This window comes from Vipera ursinii (assembly GCF_947247035.1).
Source record: "Vipera ursinii genome assembly, chromosome: 4".
Classification (NCBI taxonomy): Eukaryota; Metazoa; Chordata; class Lepidosauria; order Squamata; family Viperidae; genus Vipera; species Vipera ursinii.
Window position 1 is genome coordinate 95347265 of NC_139514.1, and position 16433 is coordinate 95363697.

Genomic DNA, 16433 nt, shown 5'->3' on the forward strand with positions numbered 1-16433 from the left:
AACACAACAGAGATTCCAGATCTTGATATTTTCAGATTTGGCTAAAGGCAAAAAAGAAAATCTTTCCTAAATTAGGAATAAGGAAGAGAATGTGATGTGAAAACCAGTTTTGATTATCTCACTTAGTGTCATACTGCATTTTGAAAAGGAATAATAGCACTGTTGATTATATTTGATTTTATTATTTCTTTCATCAGTCATATAAAATTATATAAATCTGTTTTGGATCATATATAAAAATAAGATGGATATCTTAAACACTGAAAATTTTTAAAAGAAAATGTCATTCCATTTATCCTGTTTGAAATACATTTTGGATATATTTTTGGAGTTAATACTTGATATACTGGAAAAAATTTAAAGACTGCCATTTCCATGTTACTCCGTTTGAAATACGTTTTGGATATATTCTTGGTGTTGTGTGAATGAATTTTCCATTCTGTTCTTTAGTTTCTATCTTATATATTGTTATTTAATTCTTTTTACCTGATGAGCCACCCACAGTTGATTTGGAGTTGGTCAGAAGGTTTAGCCCGTGTGCAAAGTGTGTACATGTTCATACTTAATTTATCTGTTACGGTATCTCTCTTTTCTTCTCTAGACTTCTGGAGGCTTGTGGACAGAATGCTTATCTCAGCTAAATGCAGACCAGCAGGCAGCCATACAGGAGCTCCTGAACTCTCCATAAAGGGCCTTAATTATCATCCACAAAAACTCCAAATAAACATTTACCCTTCGGTTTAGGTTTCTTTGTTTTGTTTCTAAGAGAAAACTGCAGTGCATGTAAGTCATTCTGCAACCTACATGCAGTAGCAGCAAGAAGAAACAGTTACAAATGGTGTTGCTAAGAATTTCTACCCCATCAGCACAGACGCAGTTCCCTATAAATCCTACAATATCACTGAAGAGTATTTTTCTAATGGTATGAACCAACTATATGGAAATGAAAGGGAAACAAGTTGAAATTTCTTTAAGCATAAACTGATTTAAGACAGCTTTAAAGCAGGTATTTCGTAGGCACCCATTATAAAACAGATTACATGCATTTTTAGCCTCTAGTGTTGGAGTGTGAGTATTTTTGTAGGGTAGAAAATCTTCTGCCCACCAATCCAATAGATTAAGGATCTATACATTGAAGGCATCATCAAGCACGAAGACTTCATCGATATTGCATTCAGTTTCCTGAAGCAGGCTTGTATAGTGGCTCAAGAAAACCATTGAGTTCCCAGCCTTGAATGAGAAGTGTTTGGCATGTCTGACAATATCTCATCCACTCCCTCAATAAATGACAATGACTACAATCAGAGCTTGTGTAAAAGCCCAGTGCTGTGTGGTTTTTTGTTTGCTTTCCGTAAAAAACAGATTGTTTCCAAATACATGTATTATCCATATCCCAGATGGTTACTCTTCAATCATTTGTGTTTTTACCCTTCCTAATACACTCAAAAGTCCATTTATGTTTGTATTTGTTTTTGTACTTAACTTTTTGTGTTGCCTTAATTTCATATGCCTTCTAAAAGTGATATAAGATCAGATCTTTGGTTACCAGGACCAAAGATCTTCTGCGCTTTCAGACTCGTGCTGGAGCGCATCTTAGGGAAACTTCTGTCTACTGGAATACGTGCTTTGGGCTATTCTGTGAGTCGTGTTTATGTGGTGCCTTCCTACAATGAGTCCCTTGTCAGTTAACAGGAGCGCTGGTTTACCACCAGCTTATCAAGTACTTAGGAGCAGAGGACTTGACAGCACAAGGAAACAGCCAACAGCCAGCCATCCACACACCAATCAGCCATGGAAGGCATCACATAAACACGACACACAAAATAGCCCAAAGCATGTATTCCAATAGAGTTCCCTGAAGATGGGCTCCAGCATGAATCCTAAAGCTCGGTAGAGTAAATCTCTGGTCCTGGTGGTACGATTTGCATCATTATCCTGGGACACATATATTTGACTTCAAAAGTAATATAGTTCACCAAACAAATGGTTCAGATTTAGTATATATGGTTTGTCAGTATTTAAAACTGACGAGCATGCAGTACTTCATCTCTAGGAGTTAATAACTTATTGTGGAAAGGAGATGTGGCCCAGAACAATGTTGCCTACCAATCGGTTCATGTGTTTGTTAAAGCCATGGTTTTAACGGTGCACACTGCATTTTGTATTGTAGTATTCCCAGGTTCAGAAAAAAAAATAACTGAAATCTGGATGTCAATTTAGAAATAAGCACCACTAACTTCAATGAGGTTTATTCCCTGTAAATAGATAACTGCATTGTTTCCAAAGGTAAGCCATTTTAGAATGATAAAACTTGAGGTTTTCTATAGGTTCTATTGAAATACTTTGAGTAATAAATATTTTTGAGTGAAGTGATGGACAAGGGCACAGAGAGGAGGATCTGTTTCATCTGGAATGGTTACTCCTGAAGACCAAACATATTACAATCATTATAGGGCAGACATGTCAAACTTGCAACGTCATGTGATGGCGCACAATGTATCGGAATAGTTTTGCCATTGCTGGCAATGGGGTGGGCGCGGCTTCTGCATAACACATCCAGCCCATGGGCTGGCAGTTTGACATGTATTCAGTGTATTTCAGAACAAATCTAGATTCTATGTGGTTAGTTAATTTCCAGTGAAACTTGGAAAAGTTTTATCAATTTTTTAAAAAAGGAAAACCCAATTCTCTTTACTTATTTTCTGTACTAACTGGTTTTACAGATGTTCTTATATTCTTGTTTCTCATCATTCTGTGGTTCTGTTTCAACTGTATCCTGGTTTTCAGTCCTCTGGCACATGCTATATTGGTCTAGGCCACAGGTCTGCAACCCGCGGCTCCGGAGCCGCATGCGGCTCTTTCAGCCGTCTCCTGCGACTCTCGGTCCTCTGCCATGTGCAGTCCAAAAAAAAAGGTGGGACTAAAAAAGTTCAATTCAAATATGCAGGGTAGGTGCATATCTCGCCTTAGCTCCACTGTTCAGTCAAACCCTGTTCTGCGCATGCGCGCATGTACGTGCATGCACACATATTTTTTGCAGCTCCCAGTTTTTCCTTTTGTGAGGGAACCGGTTCCGAGTGGCTCTTTCACTGTTTCAGGTTGCTGACCCCTGGTCTAGGCAATCCATATCCTGCAAACTGTTTGAAACAGTTTTGGGAGCAGTACTAAGAATTTACAGAGGTAGACCTCTATGAAATCCTGGTTGCTTTATCAAAACATTTCAACTTTCTGCAAAATCTTTTCACATTTTTTTCTCTACAAAATTTCCACAACCTGCTCTTGGTGACAGTTCTATATTGTTTATTGCCACTAGATGGAGGTAGTGCAATTTCAGAGAGGTACTTTACTTGGAAGACCACCCTGTCGTGATCTTTCCATAGTATGCAGTATGGAAAATACAGATGAATGAGCAAAATGTTTTAAGAATCTGGCTAAATATTCTACTACAGTAAAATGTGATGATTGCCAAAATAAATAAAAATGGGATTTTGCCAACTGGACAGCAGGAACAGATTTGTTTCACCAGCTATATCCACAAGCATGTCTTGTTAAATTTTGTAACAAGTATGTTGCATTTCTCGTACCTCTGGACAAAATAAACCACTTGAGATAGATTAAAACCTGCCCTTTGTCCCAGGAACTGGGAGAGCCAAACTTCACTTTGCTAGTGAGAGACAGCTACTTCATCCTTAACCTTTGGAAGAAAAGACTAGCTCACCTCAGTGTGTGGTCAGTTCCTGTCTGGCCCTACCTAGATTTTGAAGCTAGATTGGGTTAGGTCTGAAAGAGTAACCAGAACTTTCCTGATCTAGACCAGGAAGTCAAAAAATATTCTGGAAGAAGGCAATGGCAAATCATTTTTGTGATCTTGCTAAGAATCATAAGCTGCCTAGAGTAGCCGCATGGCAAGATAGGTAGCAAGTAAATTCAGCAAATCAATAATAATTAAAAACTACACGACTGCTCATTACGTTATAATGAGTTAAATTTAAGTTGAAGTAGAAATTAGTGTTACATCATCTAATCACATTCTAGGTGATATACAAGGAAAATGCAACAAATCTTCACCTCAGGATGAAGACTCAAGGCAATGTAAGAACAGCAAAGAAAAAAACTTCATTAGGACTAATGGACATTTCAGTACCTGGAAGTGACAACTATCTAGAGCAGGGGCGTCAAACTCAATTTCACTGAGGACCGCATCAGCATTGCGGTTGCCCTCAGGGGGCCGGGTGGGTATGGACAGGATGGGCGTGGCCTACTGGGTGGGTGTGGCTAGAGTGCGTATGGCCTACTGGGTGGGCGTGGCCAGCTCTACATCGTTCGCATCAAGGGTGCCTATGGGGGCCTGGGCAGGAGTGGGACAGATCTGAGGGTCTCTGGCAGAAGGAGGGTCTCTGGGCCAGGGCCAAGGCAGTGGGGGCCGTTTCCTCACTGTTTCCAGGAGGGCTTCGTGGGCCGCATGAAACCACTTTGTGGGCCGGATCCGGCCCCCGGGCCTTGTGTTTGACATGTCTGATCTAGAGCAACAATTGAAAGAATTATAAAATTTTGAAAATGAGAAAGGAAAGCCGATGAAACAATTGAGATGCCATGCAGTCACATTTTTAAAATTCTATTACGGTTCAACAGAATTTTTATTCCACTTTAGATACCACTGAAGAGAGGTATTAACTGTCCTTTTATAGTTTTATGAGTATCTCTCTTAAAATGCAATGATCTCCAAGGCCTAATTGCTTCTCCATAACTACCTCTTCTGTTGCACTGATACAACAGATTGGGCCTTTTGTATTCCTCAAGGAAACTCGGTTTTACATGTTTCTAAAGCAAGAACAGCTTTTCCCCCCTGCTTATTAATTTCCTATTCATACCACAGGCTGATATTCAGAATCATATTTTATAGTCCTCATTTTAAATAAAAGACTAATTTCAAGAATTACAACTACAAAATGTGCACATATAATTACAATACTTATAAATAACTGAGCACCATATAGCATTGAGCCTTAAATAATTTGACAGCTGCTGGTACATACAATGAGGGTAAAAATTATTTGAACCTTTGCTGATTTTGTACATTTGCCCACTGACAAATGATTAGTCTATAATTTTAATGGTAGGTTTGTTTTAACAGAGATAGAATAACAACAAAGAAATCCAGAAAAATGCATTTCAAAAAAGTTATAAATTGATTTGCATTTTAATGAGTGAAATAAATATTTGATTCTCTATGAATAAGCAAGATTTCTGGTTCCCAGGTGTCTTTTATACAGGTAAGGAGCTGAGATTAGGAGCACTCTCTTAAAGGGAGTGCTCCTAATCTCACTTTGTTAACCGTATAAAAGACACCTGTCCACAGAAGCAATCAATCAGATTCCAAACTCTCCACCGTGGCCAAGACCAAAGAGCTATCCAAGGATGTCGGGGACAAGATTGTAGACCTACACAATGCTGGAGTGGGCTACAAGACTATCGCCAAACTGCTTGGTGAGAAGGTGACAACGGTGCGATTATTCACAAATGGAAGAAACATAAAATAACTGTCAATCTCCCTCGGTCTGGGGCTCCATGCAAGATCTCACGTAATGGAGTTCCAAAGATCATGAGAACAATGAAGAATCAGCCCAGAACTACAATGATCTCAAGGCAGTTGGGACCATAGTCACAAGGAAACAATTGGTAACACACTACACCATGAAGGACTCTAATCCTGCAGTGACCGCAAGGTCCCCCTACTCAAGAAAGCACATTTACAGGTCCGTCTGAAGTTTGCCAATGAACATCTGTGTCGGGCTTGGCACACCTGACATTCGGAGAGGCCGCGGAGCGACCTACCGGCCCCCAAGACCAGCCGCCCGCGCCCGCGGTCCCCCAACGAGCCGGGGAAGAACGCAGCCGCCGAGACAGCTCAGCAGCCGCCCACCCGACGCCTGGAGAGGCCACAGAGCGACTTACCGGCCCCCGGGAGCAGCCGCCGGTGCCCGCATTCCCACGACGAGCCGGGGAAGAGCGCAGCCGCCGAGACGGCTCAGCAGCCACCTGCCCATCACCTAGAGAGGCCGCGGAGCAACCTGCCGGCCCCCGAGAGCAGCCGACAGCGCCTACATTCCCCCGATGAGCCGGGGAGGAGCGCGGCCGCCAAGTCGGCTCAGCGGCCACCCGCCCGGCACCTGGAGAGGCCGCAGGACGTCTTACCGGGCCTCGGAAACAGCCGCCGGCGCCCGCATCCCACCGACAAGCCGGCGAAGAGCCCAGCAGCCCCGGGGCCATCCGGAAGGCCAGGGAGCAGCCGTATGGTGGTGCGGCCGGCAGTTGCCCAGCGCCCGAGCAGCAGACCGAGGAAGGGCGCCGGGGTGGTCCAGGAGGCGGCAGGGCCTGCCGGCGGAATGGGGAGGGGCCCAGGACGTGCACTGGCACTGCATCCCCCTGGAAACCCATTCCCGCAGACGACACGTTCCAACGCTCTGCCGGCCTCCTTGCCTGCTAAGGGACTACGTGACAGGCACCAGCGGCGGATGGTCCGAGCGGCGCAACTCACGGCGGTCTGGGGACCTGAGGGGGGAGGCGAGGTTGTGCGGAGCTCAGGGGAAAAGGAGGGCAGTCTGGGCTGGGGGGTGGCTTACCGGCTGCAATGGTGGTGGGACGGGGACAGGGAGGATACGTACCTGGGGGCGGGTGCCAAAGGGCAGGAGCCAAGGGGGTGGTAGTTAAGTAGGGTGAGGGCGTGGGTAAGCAATTAAGGGTGTGGTGGTGGGTGTCGGCTCTGCTGGCTACTTAACAGCGTTGATTGTGCTGTGGAATCAACACTGACTTCGATTGTCTTCGAGTGACTGTTTGTGAAGGTAATAAACGTGGCTCAGGAGAACCAGCTCTCGTTCCGGACTCATTCTTTCTGGTGATTCGTTGGACGGGGGGCTGAAAGTAAGTCAGCGTTCCTTTACTCTTGGTGGAGAGCATTCTCTGGGAGACTGCTATGGCGGAAGGCATGGAGGATGCTGCACCGCTGGCTGAAGCGCAGGAGGAGGCAACGTGGGTGTCGGGGAAAGACGTCCACGCTCCACGCTTAGTTCGGGCGTTCCACCGTGCTCACCCTAACAGGCCGGGAGGTCGGGGGAATGGTGGTGTATGCAGGGTGAGTGATTGTGTGCTTTTGCCCTCTACATCTGCAGGAGGACCCTTGGTAGAGGGGGCGGCATGTCGGGCTCAGCAGCCGCCCGCCCGACGCCTGGAGAGGCCGCAGAGCGACTTACCGGACCCCGGGAGCAGCCGCCGGCGCCCGCATTCCCCCGACGAGCCGGGGAAGAACGCAGCCGCCGAGACGGCTCAGCGGCCACCCGCCCGGCACCTGGAGAGGCCGCAGGACGTCTTACCGGGCCTCGGAAACAGCCGCCGGCGCCCGCATCCCACCGACAAGCCGGGGAAGATCCCAGCAGCCCCGGGGCCGTCCGGAAAGCCGGGGAGCAGCCGTACGGTGGCGCGGCCAGCAGTTGCCCAGCGCCCGAGCAGCAGACCGAGGAAGGGCGCTGGGGCGGTCCAGGAGGCGGCAGGGCCTGCCGGCGGAACGGGGAGGGGCCCAGGACGTGCACTGGCACTGCATCCCCCTGGAAACCCATTCCCGCAGACAACACGTTCCAACGCTCTGCCGGCCTCCTTGCCTGCTAAGGGACTGCGTGACAGGCACCAGCGGTGGATGGTCCGAGCGGCGCAACTCACAGCGGTCTGGGGACCTGAGGGGGGAGGCAAGGTTGTGCGGAGCTCAGGGGAAAAGGAGGGCAGTCTGGGCTGGGGGGTGGCTTACCAGCTGCAATGGTGGTGGGACGGGGACGGGGAGGATACGTACCTGGGGGCGGGTGCCAAAGGGCAGGAGCCAAGGGGGGCGGTAGTTAAGTAGGGTGAGGGCGTGGGCAAGCAATTAAGGGTGTGGTGGTGGGTGTCGGCTCTGCCGGCTACTTAACAGCGTTGATTGTGCTGTGGAATCAACGCTGACTTCGATTGTCTTCGAGTGACTGTTTGTGAAGGTAATAAACGTGGCTCAGGAGAACCAGCTCTCGTTCCGGACTCATTCTTTCTGGTGACAAATGATCAGTCTATAATTTTAATGGTAGGTTTGTTTTAACAGAGATAGAATAACAACAAAGAAATCCAGAAAAATGCATTTCAAAAAAGTTATAAATTGATTTGCATTTTAATGAGTGAAATAAATATTTGATTCTCTATGAATAAGCAAGATTTCTGGTTCCCAGGTGTCTTTTATACAGGTAAGGAGCTGAGATTAGGAGCACTCTCTTAAAGGGAGTGCTCCTAATCTCACTTTGTTAACCGTATAAAAGACACCTGTCCACAGAAGCAATCAATCAGATTCCAAACTCTCCACCGTGGCCAAGACCAAAGAGCTATCCAAGGATGTCGGGGACAAGATTGTAGACCTACACAATGCTGGAATGGGCTACAAGACTATCGCCAAACTGCTTGGTGAGAAGGTGACAACGGTGCGATTATTCACAAATGGAAGAAACATAAAATAACTGTCAATCTCCCTCGGTCTGGGGCTCCATGCAAGATCTCACCTAATGGAGTTCCAAAGATCATGAGAACAATGAAGAATCAGCCCAGAACTACAATGATCTCAAGGCAGTTGGGACCATAGTCACAAGGAAACAATTGGTAACACGCTACACCATGAAGGACAATCCTGCAGTGACCGCAAGGTCCCCCTACTCAAGAAAGCACATTTACAGGTCCGTCTGAAGTTTGCCAATGAACATCTGAATGATTCAGAGGAGAACTGGGTGAAAGTGTTGTGGTCAGATGAGATCAAAATCGAGCCCTTTGGCATCAACTCAACTTGCCGTTTTTGGAGAAGGAGGAATGCTGCCTATGACCCCAAGAACACCTTCCCCACCATCAAACATGGAGGTGGAAACATTATGCTTTGGGGGTGTTTTTCTGCTAAGAGGACAGGACAACTTCACCGCATCAAAGGGACAATGGACGGGGCCATGTACTGTCAAATCTTGGGTTAGAACCTCCTTCCCTCTGCCAGGGCATTGAAAATGGGTCATGGATAGGTATTCCAGCATGGAAATGACCCAAAAAACATGGCCAAGGCAACAAAGAAGGGCTCAAGAAGAAGCACATTAAGGTCCTGGAGTGGCCTAGCCAGTCTCCAGACCTTAATCCGATAGAAAATCTGTGGAGGGAGCTCAAGGGTTCAAATACTCATTTCACTCATTAAAAGGCCAATCAATTTATAACTTTTTTGAAATGTGTTTTTCTGGATTTGTTGTTGTTGTTATTCTGTCTCTCACTGTTAAAATAAAACTACCATTAAAATTATAGACTGATCATTTCTTTGTCAGTGGGCAAACATACAAAATCAGAAGGGGACCAAATAATTTTCCCTTCACTGTAGCCGTTACCATGTTGACATGCATATTTAATGATCACAAAGAATGCTTTGGGGGCTCTTACATGAAGGTTGCTTGATTGATCCAATGAGTAGATGATTGAAAGTGAATGCCTACATACTTTAAAGGTCAGCACTTGCTCAGTAAGTCTGCCATTAATTTTCCAGCTAATCAGTGCTTTAGGGTTATTGACCTCAAGCCATTCCCTATGGCAATAAGAAGAGAATACTTCAAGGCATCCAAGTAGCCCCACCTGGGTTATGGAAAATATGGAGGTATCATCAACATAAAGAGATGGAGCGTGAAATTCTAGTTTAGCAAAGGCTTCAGTTACAGCATTAATATATCCATTTAGCAATAATGGGGCTAGTATGCAACCTCATTTTATACCTGTTATCTTGGGAATAGATTTAGTTAGTTCAATTTACCTTAACTTGCATGGTACTTTCTAAGTACAGTCATATTAATTTAAGAAGGTTGCTATCAATCTTATAGCTAATTTTCTCTGGAGTCTCTTGCATGCTATAGAATCAAAGACCATCTTTAATTCTATGAAAGCCACATAAAGGCTGCCTTCGGTAAGGCTATTTCTCACTTGGGTAATGTAATTTTGTGCCTTGGTTCAAAGTTGAACGGCTGGGTGTGAACCCTGCCTGCTCTGGTGCCAGGATGATTTTGGAAAGCCCCCCCAACCGTTAAGTTAATAATAGAAAAAACTGGTATATAATTTACTGATTACAGATAAGGGACTGATTTGGTGATGGTTTGCATAATCAGATTTGTCTCCTTTCTATATATAGGCAGAATAATGGAATAATTGTGGAATTGGGAAAGTTAGTTAGGGTAGTTAAGAAAAGAGCCAGAACAGATGCCATTGGGTGAAATTAGTTTTTAAGAATTTGGGTAAAACTGTTTACCACTCTTGGATGGGGTCCTTGTTATTTTTCAACTGAGAAATTAATTTTTGAACTTCTCTTTATGAGACCAGGGCCATTACAGTTTATTATTATTTTCAGATAATTTTCTTGTTTTTATGATGATCTAGATTGCTATCTGCTCTGAATATTCAGGAATATGAAGGATATAAAATAAAGGCATATAAATAAACATAAGGATCCTCTCCTAATTTTCCTTATAATACGCATTTCTTGTATTTTGATATATTTTATAGCTCTTTGTGCTGTTGAAATGACATCATGATGAATAAAAATAGGCTAGCCAACACAAGAAATAATGAGAGCCTTTACTCACCAATGTCTGGTTTTCCTTCTTTGAAACCTCTGCAAAGTGTGTTACGGTAGAAAAGCATTCCCCTTTAGCAAATTTAGTTACAGGTAGATCTCAATTTACAACCACAATTGAACCCAAAATTTCTGCTGCTAAGTGAAAACATTGGTTAAATGAATTTTGTCCCATTTTACGATCTTTCCTGCCACAGTTGTTAAATGAATTAGTGCAGTTGTTAAGTTAGTAACATGGTTGTTTAATGAAATTGGCTTCCCCATTGACTTTGCTTGTCAGGTCACAAAAAGTGATCACATGACTTGGGTCACAGCAACAATCATAAATCTGAACCAGTTGCCAAGCATCCGAATTTTGATCATGTAACCATGGGGATGCTGCAACAATTGTAAGTGTGAAAACAGTCATAAGTCACTTTTTTCAGAGCCATTGTAACTCTGGTCAATAAATGAATGGCTGTTGAGGACAACCTGTGTTCAGTCAGGCAAAAGGATGTGCTTGCTAAATTGCACATTGGCACAGTGCAGATTAGTAGCCAATCGGGTGAAAAAGCAAGTGTAAGCAAAATCCTAAGATTCGTCAGATCCAACACTCATCTAATCCAACTAATAATTCAGTAACATTGATGTTACCAGCAAGAAAAGATGTATTCAGAAAACCTGAACTGCTACCATTTTATTTATTAGATTTGCAGCACACAATTGGTTCAGGAACTAGTATTTCCTAGTATAACCCTGTAAGTTAAATAAAATGGAAATAACTGAGAATGAGCTACCCTCATTTTAACACCTTAACCACTAACCATAACAGGTCTTTTTTTAAATTATTGTCTAGCCTAGAAAAGAAAAACCTTATAGAGTTCTTTGCAGTTGATTTTCAATAATACACTAAACAATATGGTATTATCTCCAATGCTTCTGTATATCAATGTTAAAAACAGGAACAGAATTGTTTTGCTCCTGCTTTTATTTAGATCTTGTGAACAAGATTTTTGTTTGATAATTTATATATGTTCAGCTACAGATCTTATTGGATTCAGATGCAGCATGTTTCTTCCAGGTAAATTGGCATTCAATTGCAGCTTAAATGGACTTTTTATTTTATCAAGCAAAGCTACACACCCTTGTCACGAAGCATGATTTATATTACAATAAATTGATTCTCAAAGGTGAGGTGCTATTTATTCAATGAAGGGAAAATTAATAACCATTTGCAAACATATTTATGTTAAATAGCCAATCACTGGAGAAATGTACAAAGGTGTTTCCACTTCAAGAAAATGTGCTTCAATTATCCTTTAATTATGGAATTTCACAACGGATTCAGGAATCACATTTTTTTTATTTGCAAACTTAGCTTTCTTCAACATTCTTCCATTCTTTTTTTGCAGACAAACCTTGTTAATGAGAACAAAACAAAACAATTTTACCACACCTTTTAGTGAGTGCTATTATCTACAACTGCCACTCTGGGAAAGTGACAGGCCAGGGATTCTGGACAGCTCCTGGCACAATCTAAAAATACGGTACTATGTATTGCTGTGGAGTTACATCTATGTATCCTTTAAATAAATAAATAATATAGCTTAATGTATTTTTCGGAGCACGCTTGCCAATAAAGCTTGCATGGGGAAATCAATCTGCCTCATTTCTCAAACCAGACACTGCTGCTTTCCAGTCACCTCCCATTTCCTACCCAGTGCAATTTTCTCTTATCGCACACGGAACATTGTTCGGGAGGGAAATGTAGACAAGCTGCACCCTTGGGAAATAACTATTCTAGGATCTGTGGGTGTAGTAACTAAAAAAAAAAGCGGGAAACGTCACCTAGGAAAGATACTCTACTCTGGACTCCTTGTAGCATTTTGGGAATGTCATAAGGTAAAGTACCTTCGCTTTTCAACAGCGATACAAGTAAAATTTGACCGGATTTCCACCAGAGGTGGTTAGGAGTTTTCTGTCGGGGATAGTGGCGTCCTCGGCCTCGCTGCGGATCCCGGAGCCGCCCGCGGTGACCGTTCCGATCCGCTTCCCTTTGTTCCCACTTTGTACCGGATTCAATCCCGCGCTGCCCCCTCGGTAGAGCTCGGAACACTTGTAGCCGCCGCCACGCCTCTTTGCGCAGGGAAGGCGCACACACCTCAACACCCGTGCCCGTTAGAAGGCCTCCGGAGCCGCCACGGCCCGCCCCCTCCCCTCCCCTCCCTCCGCCGGCTGCCCCCGAGCTTGGTCCACCGGGAGGAGGAGGTTTCCCCGGGCAAGGACTCGGCCCTTCGAGGCTGAGGCGGAGCTGCGCTTCTGGGAGGAGGCGGGGGCCGAAGCTGTGTGGCGGGGGCCAGACGCGCCCACGGACGCTGGAGGGGGCTCTACACCGCCGCGCTTCCCCTCCCCGCCTCCCCTTTAGGCGGGGGCCGGAGCGCTAGTGGGAGGAGGAGAAGGAGCAGGAGGCGACGGCGGCAGCCACAGCCACCCGGAGCAGCTGCGCCGGTTCATCCGCTCTTGCCTCGCCTGGCCCTCTCGAGCTCCCGCTCCCGCCCTTTAGCCGGGGCGCCTTTTCCCCTTTCCTCTGGCGCTTCAGCCATGGCGACCTCGGTCCCACCGCTCCCTCGAGATTGCCCCTCTGGCCCTCCTCCTCCTTCTGCTGCTGCCGTCGCCTCCGCCCCCTCCTCTCTCTTCTCGCAGACCCTTTAATGGCTCGGACCCTCCAGCGACCGCCACCCGATTTGTCTGCGCCGCCGGTGGCCGCCACAACGAGCCAAACCCGAGAGGAGCGCCGCGCACGGTGAGGGAGCGCCGGACTTGGAAACAATGGGAAGAAGCGGTTGGGGGGCGCGCGCGCTTCGGCCGGCTGGCTGGCTGGCGGGGAGGGGGGGGGAAGCTCTGGGGGGGGGGCGGCGCGGGGAGAAGGGCTGATTGGCAGAGGTCGGCCTGGGGCGGGGAGAAGCAGACGGCGACACACCGGCGGGGGTGGGGGTGGGGTGGGGAATCTCTTGCCCTGGAAATCCGCTTTAAGAAGGCTAAGCGCAGCGTTTTCCAACCTTAGGAACTTGAAGATGCGTGGACTTCAACTCCCAGAATTCCCCAGCCAGCGTAGCTGGCTGGGGAATTCTGGGAGTTGAAGTCCACGCATCTTCAAGTTCCTAAGGTTGGGAAACGCTGGGCTAAGGTGTGTGCGCTGTTCTCTTTCCCGCCCGCCCCCCCCCCCCCCGCTCTCCAGAACATCCCCGCCCCGCCTCGCCTCGCCTCGGGCTTGATCTCCAAAGGCTACTTTGCGAAGTTGGTGCCTTTTGTTTCGTCGGGATTTGGAACTTGTGCGCGCGAAGGGACTTCGCTCCCTGCTCCCCCTTACTTCGCTCTCCCGCCCCCTTTGCTCTTTATTTTATTTTATTTTATTTTAATTCCGTTTATAGCCCGCCCTTCTCCCGAAGACTCAGGGCGGCTTACGAGCTTAGCAGTAGCCTTCGTTCTATGTATATGCCTGCTTGTTAGGGCTTTCACACACACACACACACACACACACACACCCAAGCGGCATTATTACAAAGTCAGCTTAATTGCCCCCAACAATCTGGGTAAACCAGCGTTTCCCAACCTTAGGAACTTGAAGATGCGTGGACTTCAACTCCCAGAATTCCCCAGCCAGCTATGCTGGCTGGGGAATTCTGGGAGTTGAAGTCCACGCATCTTCAAGTTCCTAAGGTTGGGAAACGCTGGGGTAGACCGCCGGTGGGCGGGGGAGGAGCGGCTGGGAAGGAAGGTGGCATCATCCGAGCCGCTTGTTTTCCCAAGACCCTGGAAGCCAGCCCTTTCCACGTTATCACTCTCCAGACCAGACATATCAAACACAAGGCCCGGGGGCCGGATTCGGCCCGCGAAGTGGTTTCATGTGGCCCGCGAAGCCATCCTGGAAACAGTGAGGGAACGGCCCCCACTGCCTTGGCCCTGGCCCAGAGACCCTCCTTCTGCCAGAGACCCTCAGATCTGTCCCACTCCTGCCCAGGCCCCCATAGGCACCCTTGATGCGAACGATGTAGAGCTGGCCACGCCCACCCAGTAGGCCACATGCACTCTAGCCACACCCACCCAGTAGGCCACGCCCACCCTGGCCATACCCACCCGGCCCCCTGAGGGCAACTGCAATGCTGATGCGGCCCTCAATGAAATTGAGTTTGACACCCCTGCTCCAGATCGAGAGCCTCACTTTTGATCATCCCGACTATCGCCCCACCCTCCAGTCAGGTGGTGGGGCTGGGCACAAAGGAAGGTGAGGTGAGGGAGAGTCTCCTGGGTAGGAGAAACCAGACCTGGATCTCTTTGGTATCATAGTGAAAGGTCCGATTATCGCCCCTGGGAGGCAAAGTTGATCAGGACTTTGGAAAATGTGTTGTGGGAAGGACAGAAGTGACCCAGGTAGTGGGACTGAGCGGGTCCAGGTCCCATGGGTGGGTGGGTGGAATTTGAGTGTTTCTGGGGGCAGGAGAAGCCAAAGGGACATACGGATTTGTGAGACGTTTTATATGCAAATATATTTTATTCTTTGTACTATTTCCATCTTCCCTTAAAATGTTAACAGAATCCAGAATGGTCTGAGAATCAGTATCTCCACTAGATAATTAACAGTCAAGCTGAAACTAAGTTAATCAATTAAAATTAGCAAACTTCCTCAAACCCCAAGTAGGTTACCCAGACCTAATCCCTATAGCAGGGGTGTCAAACTCAATTTCATTGAGGGCCACATCAGCATTGCGGTTGCCCTCAAGGGGCCGGGTGGGTGTGGCCAGGGTGGGCCTGGCCTACTGGGTGGGCGTGGCCAGCTCTACATCGTTCACATCAAGGGTGCCTATGGGGGCCCGGGCAGGAGTGGGACAGATCTGAGGGTCTCTGGCAGGAGGAGGGTCTCTGGGCCAGGGCCAAGGCAGTGGGGACCGTTCCCTCACTGTTTCCAGGATGGTTTCGCGGGCCGCATGAAACCACTTTGCAGGCCGGATCTGGCCCCCGGGCCTTGTGTTTGACATGTCTGCCCTATAGCAAAGGATAAGGTCTGCAAACATGGAGTTAATTAAATTAGCTCTTCCAGAGGAACTGCATGTTCACAAGAATAAACATACCTACGTACACACGCCCCTCAAGTGTCACCCTAGAATCAGCACATAGACACTGTCTATGTCTGTCATCCCCTAAACTGTCATCCCCTAAACTCTGCTGAAGATGTTATCTAGCCTGGTAACGAAACGTTCAGAAACCAACCCACAAGCTCCGAGAATGAACCTTCACACTCATCCTACACCCTGAGGAAACTTTTGATGGATTATGTCCTGCTCCATTAATTATTAGGCAAAAGATGCATTGGGTTGTTCTGCTTCTGGTATTGAAACCTTTTAACTTGACCTTGAAGGGATTGACCAAGAGCCAAATCTTTCCTTTAAAAGAAACCATTCCATCCCCGGGGAAGCAATGGTCTAGCCCAGGCATGTCAAACTCGCGATGTCACGTGACGTTGTGTGATGTATCGCGACTTTTCCCCCATTGCCGGCAATGGGGTGGGCGCGGTTTCAGTATGATGCATTCAGCCTGCGGGCTGGCAGTTTGACATGCCTGATGTAGGCTAATAAAAGTGCAACAGCTGTCAGTATAGTGATATTTGCAACATACATTTAATACCAGTGATATTTGTAAATTTGAAAACTGAACAGAACAATGGTGGAAGCTATAAAATGGAAGAATTCCTGTAATTGCATGCAGTGGATTAGAACAGGGCTTTTCAACCTTTTCACTGATTGTACCA

General features: G+C 46.8%; 2 protein-coding genes across 5 annotated transcripts in view; both read left to right on the plus strand.

Moving 5' to 3' along the window:
* The window catches only part of IPO5 (importin 5), a 34124-nt gene extending 32677 nt beyond the window's left edge, over positions 1-1447 (plus strand). For both annotated transcript variants that reach the window (XM_083362774.1, XM_083362775.1), the window contains one exon: positions 602-1447. In XM_083362774.1, coding sequence (XP_083218900.1) covers positions 602-688 — 87 coding nt within the window. In that variant the 3' untranslated portion in view covers positions 689-1447. The remainder of the gene's footprint in view (positions 1-601) is intronic.
* An 11061-nt stretch (positions 1448-12508) lies between these two features.
* The window catches only part of FARP1 (FERM, ARH/RhoGEF and pleckstrin domain protein 1), a 171983-nt gene continuing 168058 nt past the window's right edge, over positions 12509-16433 (plus strand). For 2 of the 3 annotated variants that reach the window (XM_083362004.1, XM_083362006.1), the window contains exon 1: positions 12906-13430. The gene's annotated coding sequence lies outside the window, so the exon portion shown is untranslated. Of the gene's footprint in view, positions 12530-12905; positions 13431-16433 lie in introns of those variants that run through there. The other variant, XM_083362005.1, reaches the window with a different exon arrangement.